General features: G+C 44.4%; 1 protein-coding gene across 1 annotated transcript in view; it reads left to right on the top strand.

Annotated features, from left to right (window-relative positions):
* Positions 1-11,727, top strand: part of LOC148517960 (immunoglobulin lambda-1 light chain-like) — a 37,043-nt gene extending 25,316 nt beyond the window's left edge. Inside the window, exon 3 of the mRNA XM_088477934.1 lies at positions 11,351-11,727. Within this exon, the coding sequence (XP_088334060.1) occupies positions 11,351-11,727 (377 nt within the window). The remainder of the gene's footprint in view (positions 1-11,350) is intronic.
* Positions 11,728-14,088: the final 2,361 nt, after the last annotated feature.

Raw genomic sequence — 14,088 nt, 5'->3', positions numbered from 1 at the left:
CCTATGGCACAAGTTTTCTCTGTTATTTGCCAATCAGTCACCTCTGCTATTATCACCATACCATTGTGTATTGTGCTATTGTATTAGCTCCCAGATTAATCTGCAGTTAGCTTTTATTCATTTATTGCTCCTGTAAAATATAATTATTTGTACAGCCTGATAACCCCAGGAAACCCTGTGAGCTTCTTTATATGTAACTTTCTCTTCTTCTTGATTTAGATTCTGTGGCTCAGTTTACTGTGATTCAGGATGTCAGTGTCTGCTGGTACAAACATCCGTCTGACCTGTACTCGGAGTGGTGGTTCAGTAATTGGGGATAACCTCCCTGTCTGGTTGTACCAAAATCCCAGGAGTGTTCCTAAACTTGCAGTTGGCAGTTCAAGTTCAAACAACCAAAACTATAAACCCTCAATAACATAAGAAAGATTCACAGGATCCATATCAGGGAGTCAGCATCCTATCCATTAGCAGACTGCAGCCTGAGGATGATGGATATTATTATTGTGCTCTCTCTGCTGGGGGAGGTGTATTTCACTGTGATGAACAAGCTCTCATAAATATTCTCTTAATTTCCATTCATCATGTAGTTAGTCATGTGTATGGACGAGGGCAGCCTGTTTCTGATGGATCTCTGGTGCCTAGCATGGAGATGGTGCAAGTGCAGATACAAGTGATGATGGCTGCCGCTATAGAATCAATGGAATAGATACTAACAGCATAAAGTAGGAAAGCAGTCTTCTGCACATACTTGACTACTCTCACTGAACAGCCAGGACAATCGGGTGGCGCTCCCGGCCACCCTCAAGAGAGGGCAAGTCTCCCGGACCGGCCACAAATCCTCCCTCTTCCAACAGCTACCCACTTACCAAATGAAAGTGGGTGGTTTGGGTGGGGGGGCAGATCAAGTGATTAACGCTGAATCGCATCATTATAGCCCCATCCCCTGCTTTACAATGCCAGTAAGTTTGGCTTTGTATAGCGATGGGGCAGGGTCCCAATGACAACATAATGCTGCCATGCCCCTGCATCGCCCACCATTGCTGCTGCCATGCCCCCTGTTTCGCTGACCTGGCTGCCCCTTCCAGGGACTTTGTCACTTTGCATACAACTCAGAATCAGACCCTCTGTGTTGTTGAATTAAACAACCTCTAACATTTGTTTCCTAATTACAAACTCATAACAGAGGATAATTGACAAAAATAACTAGTGCACTCAGCTGTCATCAGAGGTTATTCTATTAATTAATTGGAGTCTACAGTATATACATATTATTTAGAGATGTGTACTGACCCCTGTGTTTTGGTTTTGGATCTGTATCTCCTCATGTTTTGGATGTGGATTTGGTTTTGCCAAAACCGGCCATTGCGTGTTTTGGTTTTGGATCTGTATTTTTTCTAAAAAAAAAATTATAAAAACAGCTAGAATTTAAAAAATTGGGTCTGTTTTTGTTCCTACAGTATTATTAACCTCAATAACATTTATTTCCAGTCATTTTCAGTAATTTTTTCATCTAGTTTAGGGCCAAAAGGTTGCATCCAACTAGCTGGCTGACTAAGCTAAGCTACAGCAGTGGGCAGCACTAACATGTGGCAGTTCAGCTTCCAACATGGCACAGAGTGCATTGCAGTGGTAGACAAGATTGCAGTTTAATGAACTATATGACCCCTAGGAAGTTTAAAAACCAAGAATGTTTTCCTTAACTAGGTCAGAGGCCCGACGGAGTTGGAATATGTTTATAGACTGAAGACAGGGAAAGGATGGAAGGATTGAATCGTTTTTAATTTATTTATTTTAATGTTTTGATTCTAAATAAAATTATGAGGGAAGATCAATCTAGGATTTTGTTCTTCAGTTCCTAAAGACATCTTTGATCTGGAGGAGGTTTTTTAATTTTTATACATCTAATAGAAATGAGGTGGCCTTGCTTGTGGAGGTGCTGCTAGAACATACTGTAAACAGATGTTTGCAGTGTACTCAGGGAGGTTGTGTTAGGGATAATGGGACCAATTTGCTGTTTATATCAGAGGAAAGCAGCCTGTAGTTCTCTGGCTGAACTAGAACTCCCAGCATTAAAATAATAAAACGCCAAAACCCAAAACCATGCCGGACAGAAGGAAAGGTATGTGTTTAAACATACCTTTCTCTGTGCGAATGACTGGGGCCCACGTGTGCCCAGTTATTGCAGGAACTGCCAGCCAATCAGTGGGTGTCTCCGTCAGAGCTGCTCATTGATTGGCTGTGTGCTGTCACACGTGGGCCCCAGTCATTCGCGCGGAGGAGAGATGTGTAAATACATACCTTTCCTCCTGTCTGGCATGGTTTTGGCATTTTTTTTAACCCCCTGGATGCCTACAGGGACCAAAGAGGACATGAACATTGTATAGGAGAGGAGAGTATGGATTTTTAATAACAGGTACACCTATGGAATCCTACTGAACAAGGGGACATGATGTCGTCAGGGATACTAGGTGAGTATGTGTGTCAGTTAGTGTTAGTGTGCATGTGTGTTTGAGTAAAATTGTACTTTCACTGTGTCTTGTCTTTATTTAAATATTTATTTTGCTGTGGAACTACAGGTACTAGTGGGCTCGTAATGCCCATGCTGGTACTTTGCATTGGCCGAGGAAACTGGTGAAAGGTTTTCCCTGGCTGTGGCAATACTATTATTAGAGTCTGGTGCTGGCTACGGAAATTACTGGGGAACTCTCCTCATTTTGTGCCCTGTTTTTCTACAACCAAGACTGGCTCAGAAAAGCCCTGTGCTTGTGCTTGAAGTACAGGGGCCCCCTACACAATTTGGCCCTGTATTTTAAAAACCAGCACAGGCTGTACAGAGCCTGGGCCTGGTTATGTTTCTTGGGAGGGGGTGCACATCTTTTTTTTAAAAACATACAGGGTCTCATTCAGACCCACTTGCAAGCGCTGAGCACTCGCAAGCGGGTCGATGTTGAGGCCCTGTGCACGCGCTGTTCTCTTGCTCCAGGGCTCACTACAAAAGGGGCGGCTGTCGATGGTGATCGACAGCTCGCACCGTTTTGTAGGCGGGGTGGGGGGGTGGCTGGCCAAATGGAAGCGTTCCCGAAGGAATGCTTGCCGTTTGGGGGCGCCCCACTGACATCACTGGGGCTTGCGGCAGACGAGACCCTACCAGAAGGGTCTTGTCACAAACCCCGATGGTCGCGATGGTCTTGACCATTGCGACCATCAACCTGGCTGCTTGCTAAGGCTGTGGGTGGTCACCCACAGCTGAGCGAGCGGCCAAGAGGCCGGATTTTTAAAAAGGAAGCGGCTGCCCTCATTCAGAGCGAGCGCTCGCAGTTTGCGAGCGGCTCTGAATGAGGTCCACAGACAGAAGCCTTCACGGATATCACTGATTTGTGATGGCATCTGTATAACTCGCACCTTTGAATGATAGTCACATTAAAAGTGTAAGTTTACATAGGGAAATACTCGCACAGATTCGCATAGTGTAGTAGCCTTAAGCTGAAAAGTTCACAGGCCATTACATTTGCGAGTCCCAGCACAAACTCACACCTTCAAAAATGCGATAAAGTGCGAGTTTGTACTGTTGCTAAAACTGACAACCTATTACATTTGGCCCAAGGTATGACTTAAACCTAAGATCAACTATGGTTGCCAAAATATAGTGATCTGATTTCAAGAGATTGACAACCCTTGGATCCTGGCAAAGTGAATGAAGGGCTTGATCTACAAGTCCGACATAATTAGCGGAAATACTCTGTTTTAGCTCCTCCTTCAGTTTCTCCAGCTGCTTTTGCAAAAGTCTGATTAGGGGAATGACCTGACTCAAGCTGGCAGTGTCTGAACTAACTTCACATGTGGCAAGTTCAAAGGGTTTGAGAACCTTGCACAACACAGAAAATATTCTCCACTGCGCTTGACTAAGGTGCATTCCCGCTCCTTTCCCTATGTCATAGGCCATTGTGTAGCCTTGGATGGCCTTTTACTACTCCTCTATCCACTGAAGCATATAGAGGGTAGAATTCCACCTAGTTACTACCAAATTCAACAGTACTTGCTGGTGCTGCAATCTTCAACATGCAGTTGCTGAATGTCGAAAATGTCCCAAAATCTTTTGGGCCACCGAGAGCATCTCTTGCACGCCCCTGTCATTTAAAAAAAATTGTTGCACCACCAAATTAATTGTGTGAGCAAAACATGGGATGTGTTTGAATTCACCCACATGTAATGCTCTCACAATATTGGTGGCATTGTCAGCGGGGTAAGCCATTTTGCAATGATTTCCCTGAGTTTTTCTAAGAGGTTCTCAGCTGTATGCCTCTTAGTGAAACCAGTGATACACAGAGTAGCTTGCCTCTGAATGAGCTGGCATTTGTTAGATGCTGCTGCTGCTGTTTGCACTGTTGGGGGCAATACACCTACCCAGTGGGCTGTCACGGTCCTGTAATCTTTAGTTTGCCCTTTCCCGCTTGTCCACATATCTGTGGCTAAGTGGACAGTGGGTACAATGGCATTTCGGAGGACACTAATAAGGTTTTTTTTAATGTCCTTGTACAGACTGGGAATTGCTGTTCTAGTAAAGTGGAATCTAGAAGGAACATGGTAGCGGGGACACAGGACCTCAATTAACTGTCTAAAACCCACTGCATTAATTGCAGATAATGGATGCATATTTAATACCAGCATAGCTTTTATGGCATCAGTAATCCGCTGTGCTACTGGGTGACTTCTGTCATACTTGTTCCCCCATGCAAAGAATTATTTGACTGTCAATTGTTTTGTTAAACTACTAACAGTAATCTTCTTCCTGGTCCCCTTCTGGGATGAAGATCCACTCACAGCAGCAGCAGCAACATTGCACAGCACTTAAGGATACTTCTAAGGAATCACAGATAGGAGAGGAGTCAGTCATGCTTATGAAATTGGATGCAGCAGCATTACTTCCGATCACAATTGAGGATGTTGATGATGCAGGTGTTGGTGGTGGAGATTGCAAGCACTTGGATCTAACAGAGAGAAGGGAGCTGTCACGCTGGGGGGCGGTTTTCTGGAAGCTCAGGCCAGAGGCTGCAGGAGGAAATGGAGGCGAGGGGCCTGAATGTACGACCTCCGCATCCACGGGTCTTGGTCGTTGGCGGGACCTAGTCAAAGGTGCGGAATCTAACCCACGAGATGGTGTTCGCCAGTGACCCCACCAATCAGGATATGGGCTTGAGCTGCACCTCGTAAGCAGGTCGCGGTCCTTTGACTAGGTGACCAAAGCCTGCGGGAAAAAGGAGAAACGAACACTCGTGGCCCAAAGGGTCAGTGCCAGTAAGGGGCACGTAGGGACACTGTACTTGAGGTACAAGGAAATGTGCACTGCGGACACACTCTACTGGGTTGCCGGTCAGAAAGTGTGCACCATGATGCAATACTGTAACACGTAGGTAGAGACCACAGAGTCCAGTAACGAGGTAGGTAGTGGCACCGGAGCCAGCCAGAGATTACAACGCTGGAGAGGTGGGTACGTAGAACTACACTCAGGCTGTGATGGTAAAGCACTGGTGAAATGGATAGTATACAGCACACAGGTGGCGGTGGTAACGCACTGGTGGAATAGAGGTATACTGCACACAGGCGAGGTGATAACGCACTGACAATATAGCTGCACACAGGCTGAGGTGGTAAAGCACTGGTGAGATGAATGATATAGCTGCACACAGGCTGAGGTGGTAAAGCACTGGTGAGATGAATGATATAGCTGCACACAGGCTGAGGTGGTAAAGCACTGGTGAGATGAATGATATAGCTGCACACAGGCTGAGGTGGTAAAGCACTGGTGAGATGAATGATATAGCTGCACACAGGCTGAGGTGGTAAAGCACTGGAGAGATGAATGATATAGCTGCACACAGGCTGAGGTGGTAAAGCACTGGTGAGATGGATGATATAGCTGTACACAGGAATAGATCACTGGAAGCAAGGGAACCTGGAATGAGAGACCACTAGTAACACTAGCAGCGACAATGGTTGTTCAGGCAACTACCTGATACACAGGAGCCGGAAATATACCCCTGGAAGCCCACTGATTGGTCCACAGTGTCAGCTGACCGGCCAGACTGTCAGGGGAGGAAAAGTAGTCAGAGCAGGAAGTGTCATGGCGGCGCCCATGACAGGGACTCCGATCCCCGTGCACCAGGCCGCCCGGGACACAGCATCAGGGAGAATGCAAAGCACCTCCCACGTCGCCACATGAGCCGCCCGACTGCCCGGGAAGTCAGAGGAAGCCGGCGGAACGGTAAGGGACGGCCGATACCCGGCTGAACTCTGACAGGAGCAGCTCGATGATGCTGGACCGATTGTTAAATTTTTAGGCAAAGTTTCTAAATTTTGCAAGTACTTTGACATTTGATAAATGCACTGAAAGTGGCGTAAATGGGAGGAGGTTCCTAGATGGTTAAGATCCTTACCACTGCTCACTCTTGCTTGGCAAACATTACAGATGGCTTGACAGCTGTTGTCAGAATTTGGGTGGAAATAATTCCACACATCAGAAGTAAATTTTTTTGTCTTTTGCCCCAGCATGACAATGGAATTTTTCATACCATGGGTAACAACTGTTGCCAGATTTACACAAACAACATCCTCGGCATCAACATCCTCATCATCAACATCCTCATCATGCTTGTTAGCGCCATCTACAGAAATATCCTCCTGGTGCAATTCCACAGAAGCATCCGCAATTTCTACCTCAGCATGTTGACTTGTACTGCTCATCCCCACATTTGCAGAGGGCACACAAATGGTGGAAGGAGGATCCTCTTCAAGTACAGTATTAGAAAGGTCAGGCTCACACATGGCAACCGCGGACACACTTGGACTCTCCTCTGGGATCTGTGATTGTTCTGAGCACACAGTTGGTTCATGTGCCTTAGTGATTTTAATTTTTTTTGACACTTCTACAGGGAGAAGAGCTTACATCATCATAAGATGGAGAACCACCAGTCACAAATAAAGGCCAAGGCCTTATCCTTTCCTTGCCACTTCATGTACCAAATGGTATATTGCCAATTTTTTGTTTCTCTGCAGCTAACGTAGATTAAAATTTTTTTTTAACACTGTAAAACATTGCTTGTATGATTTAAAATGCCCTGACTTAAGCCCTTAGGCATCGGCTTTCGTAGATGGTGTTGATGGCCTTGATTCATCATCATGACTGCTGGCAGCAGCTGCAAGACTGGTATGTGGTTTCTGTTCTCCTCTCATTTGATCATCCTCCATATCAACAAACTTACACTGCAGTCCAGGGGTGGATTGGGCCGCCGGGAAACCGGGGTACTTGCCACTGGGCCGGACATCTCTGACATTAGCAGCCCCGTCAGGGCCTTCACTGCTGTGGCCGCGCATGTTAGAAGCGGCGGCGGTGGAGAAGCCGAAGATGTCAGGTGGCTGGGCTGTGCAGACAGCACGGTCTCTCAGGGCTGCCAGTAACACTGCCTTGCAGTTACCTCTCCCCACCACCAGGTGTCTCACTCCAGTGTGGCCTCCTCATTAAACAGCACAGTTTGCGCATCGTCACTGGCTGAACTGCTCTTCGATCTGAACACGGCTGGTGGAGCAGTGAGACCAGGATTGGATAAAGGCTGGTAAGGTAAGTGATCCACTGGGGGGGCTGAACACAGCTGCCAGCACACACACACACTGATATGTGACATTGCTATTATATAGGGGAGAGGGAACAGTACAGTGACATAAAAGGAGGAATAATACAGCCCCCAGCACACACTGATATGTGGTATTATTATATAGGGGAGAGGGGACTGTACAGTGATATATGAGGGGGAATAACACAGCTCCCATCACACACTGATATGTGGTATTATTATTATTATTATATAGGAGAGAGGGGCAGTCCACTGATATATGAGGGGAAATAACACTGCTCCCAGCACACACTGATAGTGGTATTGTTATTAATATATAGGGAAGAGGGGACTGTACAGTGATATATGAGAGGGGGGGACACAGCTCCCAGAGCACACTGATATGTGGTATTATTATATAAGGGAGAGGGGACTGTACAGTGATATATGAGGGGGAATAATACAGCTACTAGCACACATGATATGTGATACTATTATTTTTATAAGTGACATGGGACAGTACAGTGATATAGAATGGGGAATAACACAGCCACCAACACACACTGATGTGTGATATTAATATTATATTGAGGTGAAGGCACTATACAGTGATGTGAGTGGGAATAAAACAGCCCCCATCATACACTGATATGTGGCATCATTATTATTATTATTATTAATATTATTATTATATAGAGGAGATGGGATTGTACATTGACAAATGATGAAGAAAAAAACAGCTTTCGTCTCTCTCTATCTTTCTCGTTTGTTTCTCTCCCCCCATCTCTCTGAGATTTCTTGCTGTCTCTCCTCCACTTGCCCCTATATACCATCCGATCCATTTAGATATGTCATCAGATCCTGCCCCCTTCACAGACTCCACCTCCTCCCATTTAGGGCTGCTGCAGCAATTTCCCGGGCTGGTTTTCCATCCCAATCCGCCCCTGCTGCAGTCTGACCGGCAGTGTCACCAAACAATATTTTTTTAACACTGGGAAAGAGCACCCCTGAACGAGGCAGTAGCCCTTTGATGAACAACGCAGACAGCACCCTTTCTTTATGGACAACAAAGCAACCCTGCCAAGTGTGCACAGACCACAATGACATGGACGATAAACTGCGGTCTGGCCGGCAGTGTCACCAAACAATAATAGTGCACAAACGCATAAAAATATATATCTTTTTTATATTTTTTGTGGATTGATAATATTAATTTTATTTCACTTAATTTTTTATGGACAACAAAGTACCCCTGCCTAGTGCAGGCAGACCACCAGCAGAGTCACAAATACGTGGACGATAAACTGCGGCAGTGTCATCGAACAATAATAGCGCAGCAAAGTTGCCAGAGAATCTTCAGTTAAACACTACTGAGTCAACTGTAGCAACAGTAGTTATATGGATACAATTTTACTATAATCTGGAATTATCCACTGATAATAGCTACATTAGCTGAGTTATAGCTGCTTTGTACGGGACTTTTTCACTCCTATTTTTACAACATATATAGAGAGCCTGATCAACTCTCTTTTTCATTGTTGCCTATTAATATTTTTTCCAAAGGGAATATGTATTTCGATTGTACAACTGGCTAGGATTTATATGTGAATATAATAGTAGATGTATGCACTACTTAATTAATTTTATTTTTATTTTTTTCATTTTTATATATTTATTTGATGTATGATTTATTACTTGCTCATTATCAAATATTTCTATGTTTATAATTTTAATGTTTACTAATGTCCCAACGTAAGTATTAGAGCACAGTATTTTATTGTTCTGGTTTTGTAAGTGAGATTGACAATCACCTCTTTTTCTTTACTGCTGCATTAATACTTGATCCTCCTGCCTGTCTAGCATTGGGTATTATTCCTTCTTTTCCTGCCTTTGAGAGAGTCAAGGGTTGCAAAGGGGGGAGCAGGTACTAATTAAATAGACACAGGCTTGTTGGAGGGGCACGGCGCGGGCCCGGGTCCAACGATGCCCTCCTCCCTCTTACCAGTGAGCAGCCCAGCACATGCTGTTGTGTGCAGGGCTGCAGTAGGAGACCAGGGAGGCTGCTGCTGCTGAGCAGCAGTATCTTCTCCTCTGCCTGTGGGGGGGAGCGATCACACTGATTTCGCCCCATCTTGGATTTACACCAGGCTGAGGGGCTCAGTGTCCCCTTCCCCAACGTACAGCACCACTTCATAGCACTGCTAGTAGTGTTTATTTAAAAAAATTTTTAATGGGGCATTGCCACGCATCCTGCATACCCTTGATGGGGCACGGGCCAGCTCTCTACGGTCCTGCCCAGTTTCAGGGCCAGATTAATAAACGAGCTAATGGGACTGAAGCACAAGTCCATCATCTTAAAATAGGTCCATCGCAGTTTCGGTTCTTTTTTTTCCAATAGTACAATTTGCCTGGCCACAGGAAGGGGGGTGGCCGCAAATGAGTAGGGACGGGAACTTGCACAGCAGCACTTGCTAGTGATCGAGAATGAGAAAAGTGTGTGAACAATCGATGCAAAGAAGCACAAAGCAGAGAACCTGAAGGAAACCGCTGTCCCAGTACTGAGGGTGATACTGATGCCTGCTAGCTGCTTTGCATGTCTTCTCTCCACCTCTTCCCAAAGTAGTGAAAGATGGGCTGAGTATATTCCACATGCTTGGGGGTATATTTTCTGAAGGTTTATTTTAATTGATTTCAAATCGATCAACATCGATATGTTACTGGGGCTAAATCACACATTAATTAATAGACCATTTTTGTGTTTTTTTTAAGTGTTCGTAAATGTGTGATTTAGCCCCAGAAAAACATTAATGTTGAGAGATTTAGACTGATTTAAAATCAATTAAAATCGACCTTTAGTAAATACTGTATAACCCTAAAACTCTCTCCGGGGATAGAGGAGTTACAATCCAATCTTTTATGCTACTGTACATCTTTCCTAATCAAACTTCTATGTAAACTGCACTTACAGATATAGCCACACGTATCTATCCCGCAATGTGAGCACATCGTGGCATGGATGGCGTGACTAGTGTGCCGGAGTCTATGGCATGGAGGTCAACGGGGTGAACACCGGCCACGAGAGCTGCGCTATGCCGCTATGCGTGTGTCTGTGCACACGCATCGCGGCAACGATATAAGTGGCTACATCTGTACTTGATATTTGATTTACAAAAATTAACTTTACGTTACTTTCCAGAAACTTATCTTATTAATAAAAATATAAAAATGGTATTTTCTAAAAATGTCTAGTTTTCTGCTAATAACACCAAGATGTAATCTGTGTGGTAAGTGCACAGAAACATGAGTGGTACTGCAGCTGTACTATGATGAGCTGATAAATAGGCTCCGCTTACAGTAGTGCAAATGTTTATTTTATGCAGGGAAGGGATTAACTTTACAGCTAAATGGCTCAACTAGCCACTCCTGGTAAATGATAGCTCTGGTTAATGTGTGCTCTAGTTTTAGTCAAACGTTTCAACTGCCATAAAAGATAAGCCTTTTATACACATCAAAGGAGATTCCAGATGTTTTGCATAAAGAAACACAAGATATGTTGGAGTATATAAAGATCTGTAACCAAGTTCATGCATACATCTCAGCTGGCTTCTCCTGTACCATGTCCTGGACAGTCCTCCTCCTCACAGTCTCTTATTGTTCCTGTAAGACACAAACACGTGCAGCCAGATCTTCCCAGGGACATAACAGACTTATATTTCTGTAACATTCTCATCTTCTTGTTTCAGATTCTGGGGCTCAGTTTACTGTGATTCAGGATGGCGAAATGTCAGTGTCCCCTGGAAGGAACACCCGTCTGTCCTGTACTCGGAGTGGGGACTCAGTAGCTCCAGCTAGTCATCCAGTCTGGTTGTATCAGACACTTGGGAGTGTTCCTAAACTTATAGTTAGCAGTGATGGAAGCAGCAATCATAACATTAAACCAACTGGGACATCAGATCGTTTCACTGGATCCATAACAGGAGGATCAGCCATTTTGTCGATAAGCAATGTACAAATTGAGGATGATGGAAAGTATTTCTGTATTCTTCATGCTGGTAATGGCATATGCACTGTGCTACAACCATATAGGGAAGAGGAACAGAAAGTACACATGCATAACTGACACTGCAGTCTCAGCTAACATCGTATCATGGGTTTTCATTGTAAACATTTGTAATTGTTATTAAGTATTAATGAAACACATATAAGTATGGAAGTGGTACGTCATTTCTGCTGTGAGATCCATGAAGACTTCTGTCTGTGTGTTTTAAAAAAAACAGACATGCATCCCCTCCCCAGAAACATAACCAGCCTTTGCTGGTTTTTAAAATGCAGGGGCCAAAATGCGTAGAGGGCCCCTGTACTTTAAGTAACAGCACAGGGCTTTTCTGAGCCGGTCCTGGTTGTGGAAAAATGGGACAAAATGAGTAGGGGTCCCCTGTAATTTCCATAACCAGCACCGGACTCTTTCTAGCAGGGGGGGGTAATACCACAGCCAGGGAAAACCTTTCACCATTTCCCCAACCAAAGCATCACCCCTAGTCAGCCCAGGCCGGGGATCCCTGGGGAGGTGGGGACCCCCCCAATAAAGAGGTACCCCTCTCCAAGGCACCCCAGGCCTAGGCTGATAGCCCAGAGCTATGTATGAAATGTATGTATATGGTATTTAAAGTATAGAACATAGTAGACAAGTCATGTTTGGTACCATTCTATATCCCTGTTTATTTGCAGATCTCCGGTTCTATCGGCAAGAAAATCGCATCTTGTGTCCGCAAGTTATGGAATATAGGGAATTAGTGGTCAGAATGTATACATCTGTATGTAGTGTCTGATAGCCAGGTTAGCATTTCTTCGGCAGGAAAACCACACAAAACAACTGTTGGAGAACCAGGACATACCCCTAATGGCATCATATGAACTAACCTATGATCTACATCGTATCAGAATGACAAGGAGCAAGAACCAATGGAATCATGCCAGCTCGTCTCTATTGTTGTATATGTGATCTGTGTGGTATTTAGGCTAGGGCTCTGTGAACTGTAAGGGAGTCATTTTCCCTTACTAGATGACTGCACGCTTCAGGATTGATGGCTGAGTACTGGATTCCAGAGCGCTAGCATATGTATTTGGTTGTACCTTTGTACAACCAAATACATTATACTTGCTTTTTGCGCTAATTGTTTAGATCAATGTGTGTTTTACTTTTTGATTTATAATACAACTGTTTTAGGTGTTGGAACCACAGTTTGTTTGGAAAGTAATTATTTTCATTATAGCGATTAGTTAGGATCGATAGGGTGCACATCTTTTTTTTTAAAACACACAGACAGAAGCCTGTGATGGATTGTGTATAACTCACACCTTTTAATGCTAGTCACATTAAAAGGTGTCAGTTTACAATACTCGCACAGACTCACATACTGTAGTAGCCTGGAGCTGAAAAGTTCGCAGGCTATTACATTTGCGAGTCCCAGCACAAACTCACACCTTCAAAAATGCGATAAAGTGCGAGTTTGTACTGTTGCTAAAACTGACAACCTATTACATTTGGCCCAAGGTATGACTTAAACCTAGGATCAAATATGGTCGCCAAAATATAGTGATCTGATTTCAAGAGATTGATCACATTTGGATCCTGGGGAAGCAAATGAAGGGCTTGATCTACAAGTCCAACATAATTAGCGGAATTACTCCATTTCAGCTCCTCCTTCAGTTTCTCCAGCTACTTTTGCAAAAGTCTGATTAGGGGAATAACCTGACTCAAGCTGGCAGTTACTGAACTAACTTCACATGTGGCAAGTTGAAAGGGTTTGAGAACCTTGCACAACACGGAAATTATTCTCCACTGCACTTGCATTCCCGCTCCTTTCCCTATATCATAGGCCATTGTGTAGCCTTGGATGGCCTTTTGCTGCTTCTCCATCCGCTGAAGCATATAGAGGGTATAGATCCACCTAGTTACTACCTCGTGCTTCAGCTGATAGCAGGTCAAATTCAACAGTACTTGCTAGTGCTACAATGTTCGACAAGCAGTTGCTGAATGTCGAAAATGTCCCAAAATCTGTCAGGCCACCAAGAGCATCTCCGGCACGCCCCAGTCATTTTTTTAAAAATGTTGCACCACCAAATTAATTGTATGAGCAAAACATGGGACGTGTTCGAATTCGCCCAAATGTAATGCTCTCACACTATTTCTGGCATTGTCAGAAATCATAAATCCCAAGAAAAGTCCAAGCGGGGTAAGCCATTTTACAATGATTTCCCTGAGTTTTTCTAAGAGGTTCTCAGCGGTATGTCTGTTAGTGAAACCGTTGATACATAGAGTAGCCTGCCTCTGAATAAGCTGGCATTTGTAGATGCTGCTGTTGCTGTTTGCACTGTTGGAGGGAATACATCTACCCAGTGGGCTGTCATAATCATGTAATCTTTAGTTTGCCCTGTCCCGCCTGTCCACATATCTGTCGCTAAGTGAATAGTGGGTACA

This window comes from Taudactylus pleione, unplaced genomic scaffold (genome assembly GCF_031769625.1).
Source record: "Taudactylus pleione unplaced genomic scaffold, aTauple2 ptg000205l, whole genome shotgun sequence".
Lineage (NCBI taxonomy): Eukaryota > Metazoa > Chordata > Amphibia > Anura > Myobatrachidae > Taudactylus > Taudactylus pleione.
This window is presented reverse-complemented; position numbering and strand designations above follow the sequence as displayed.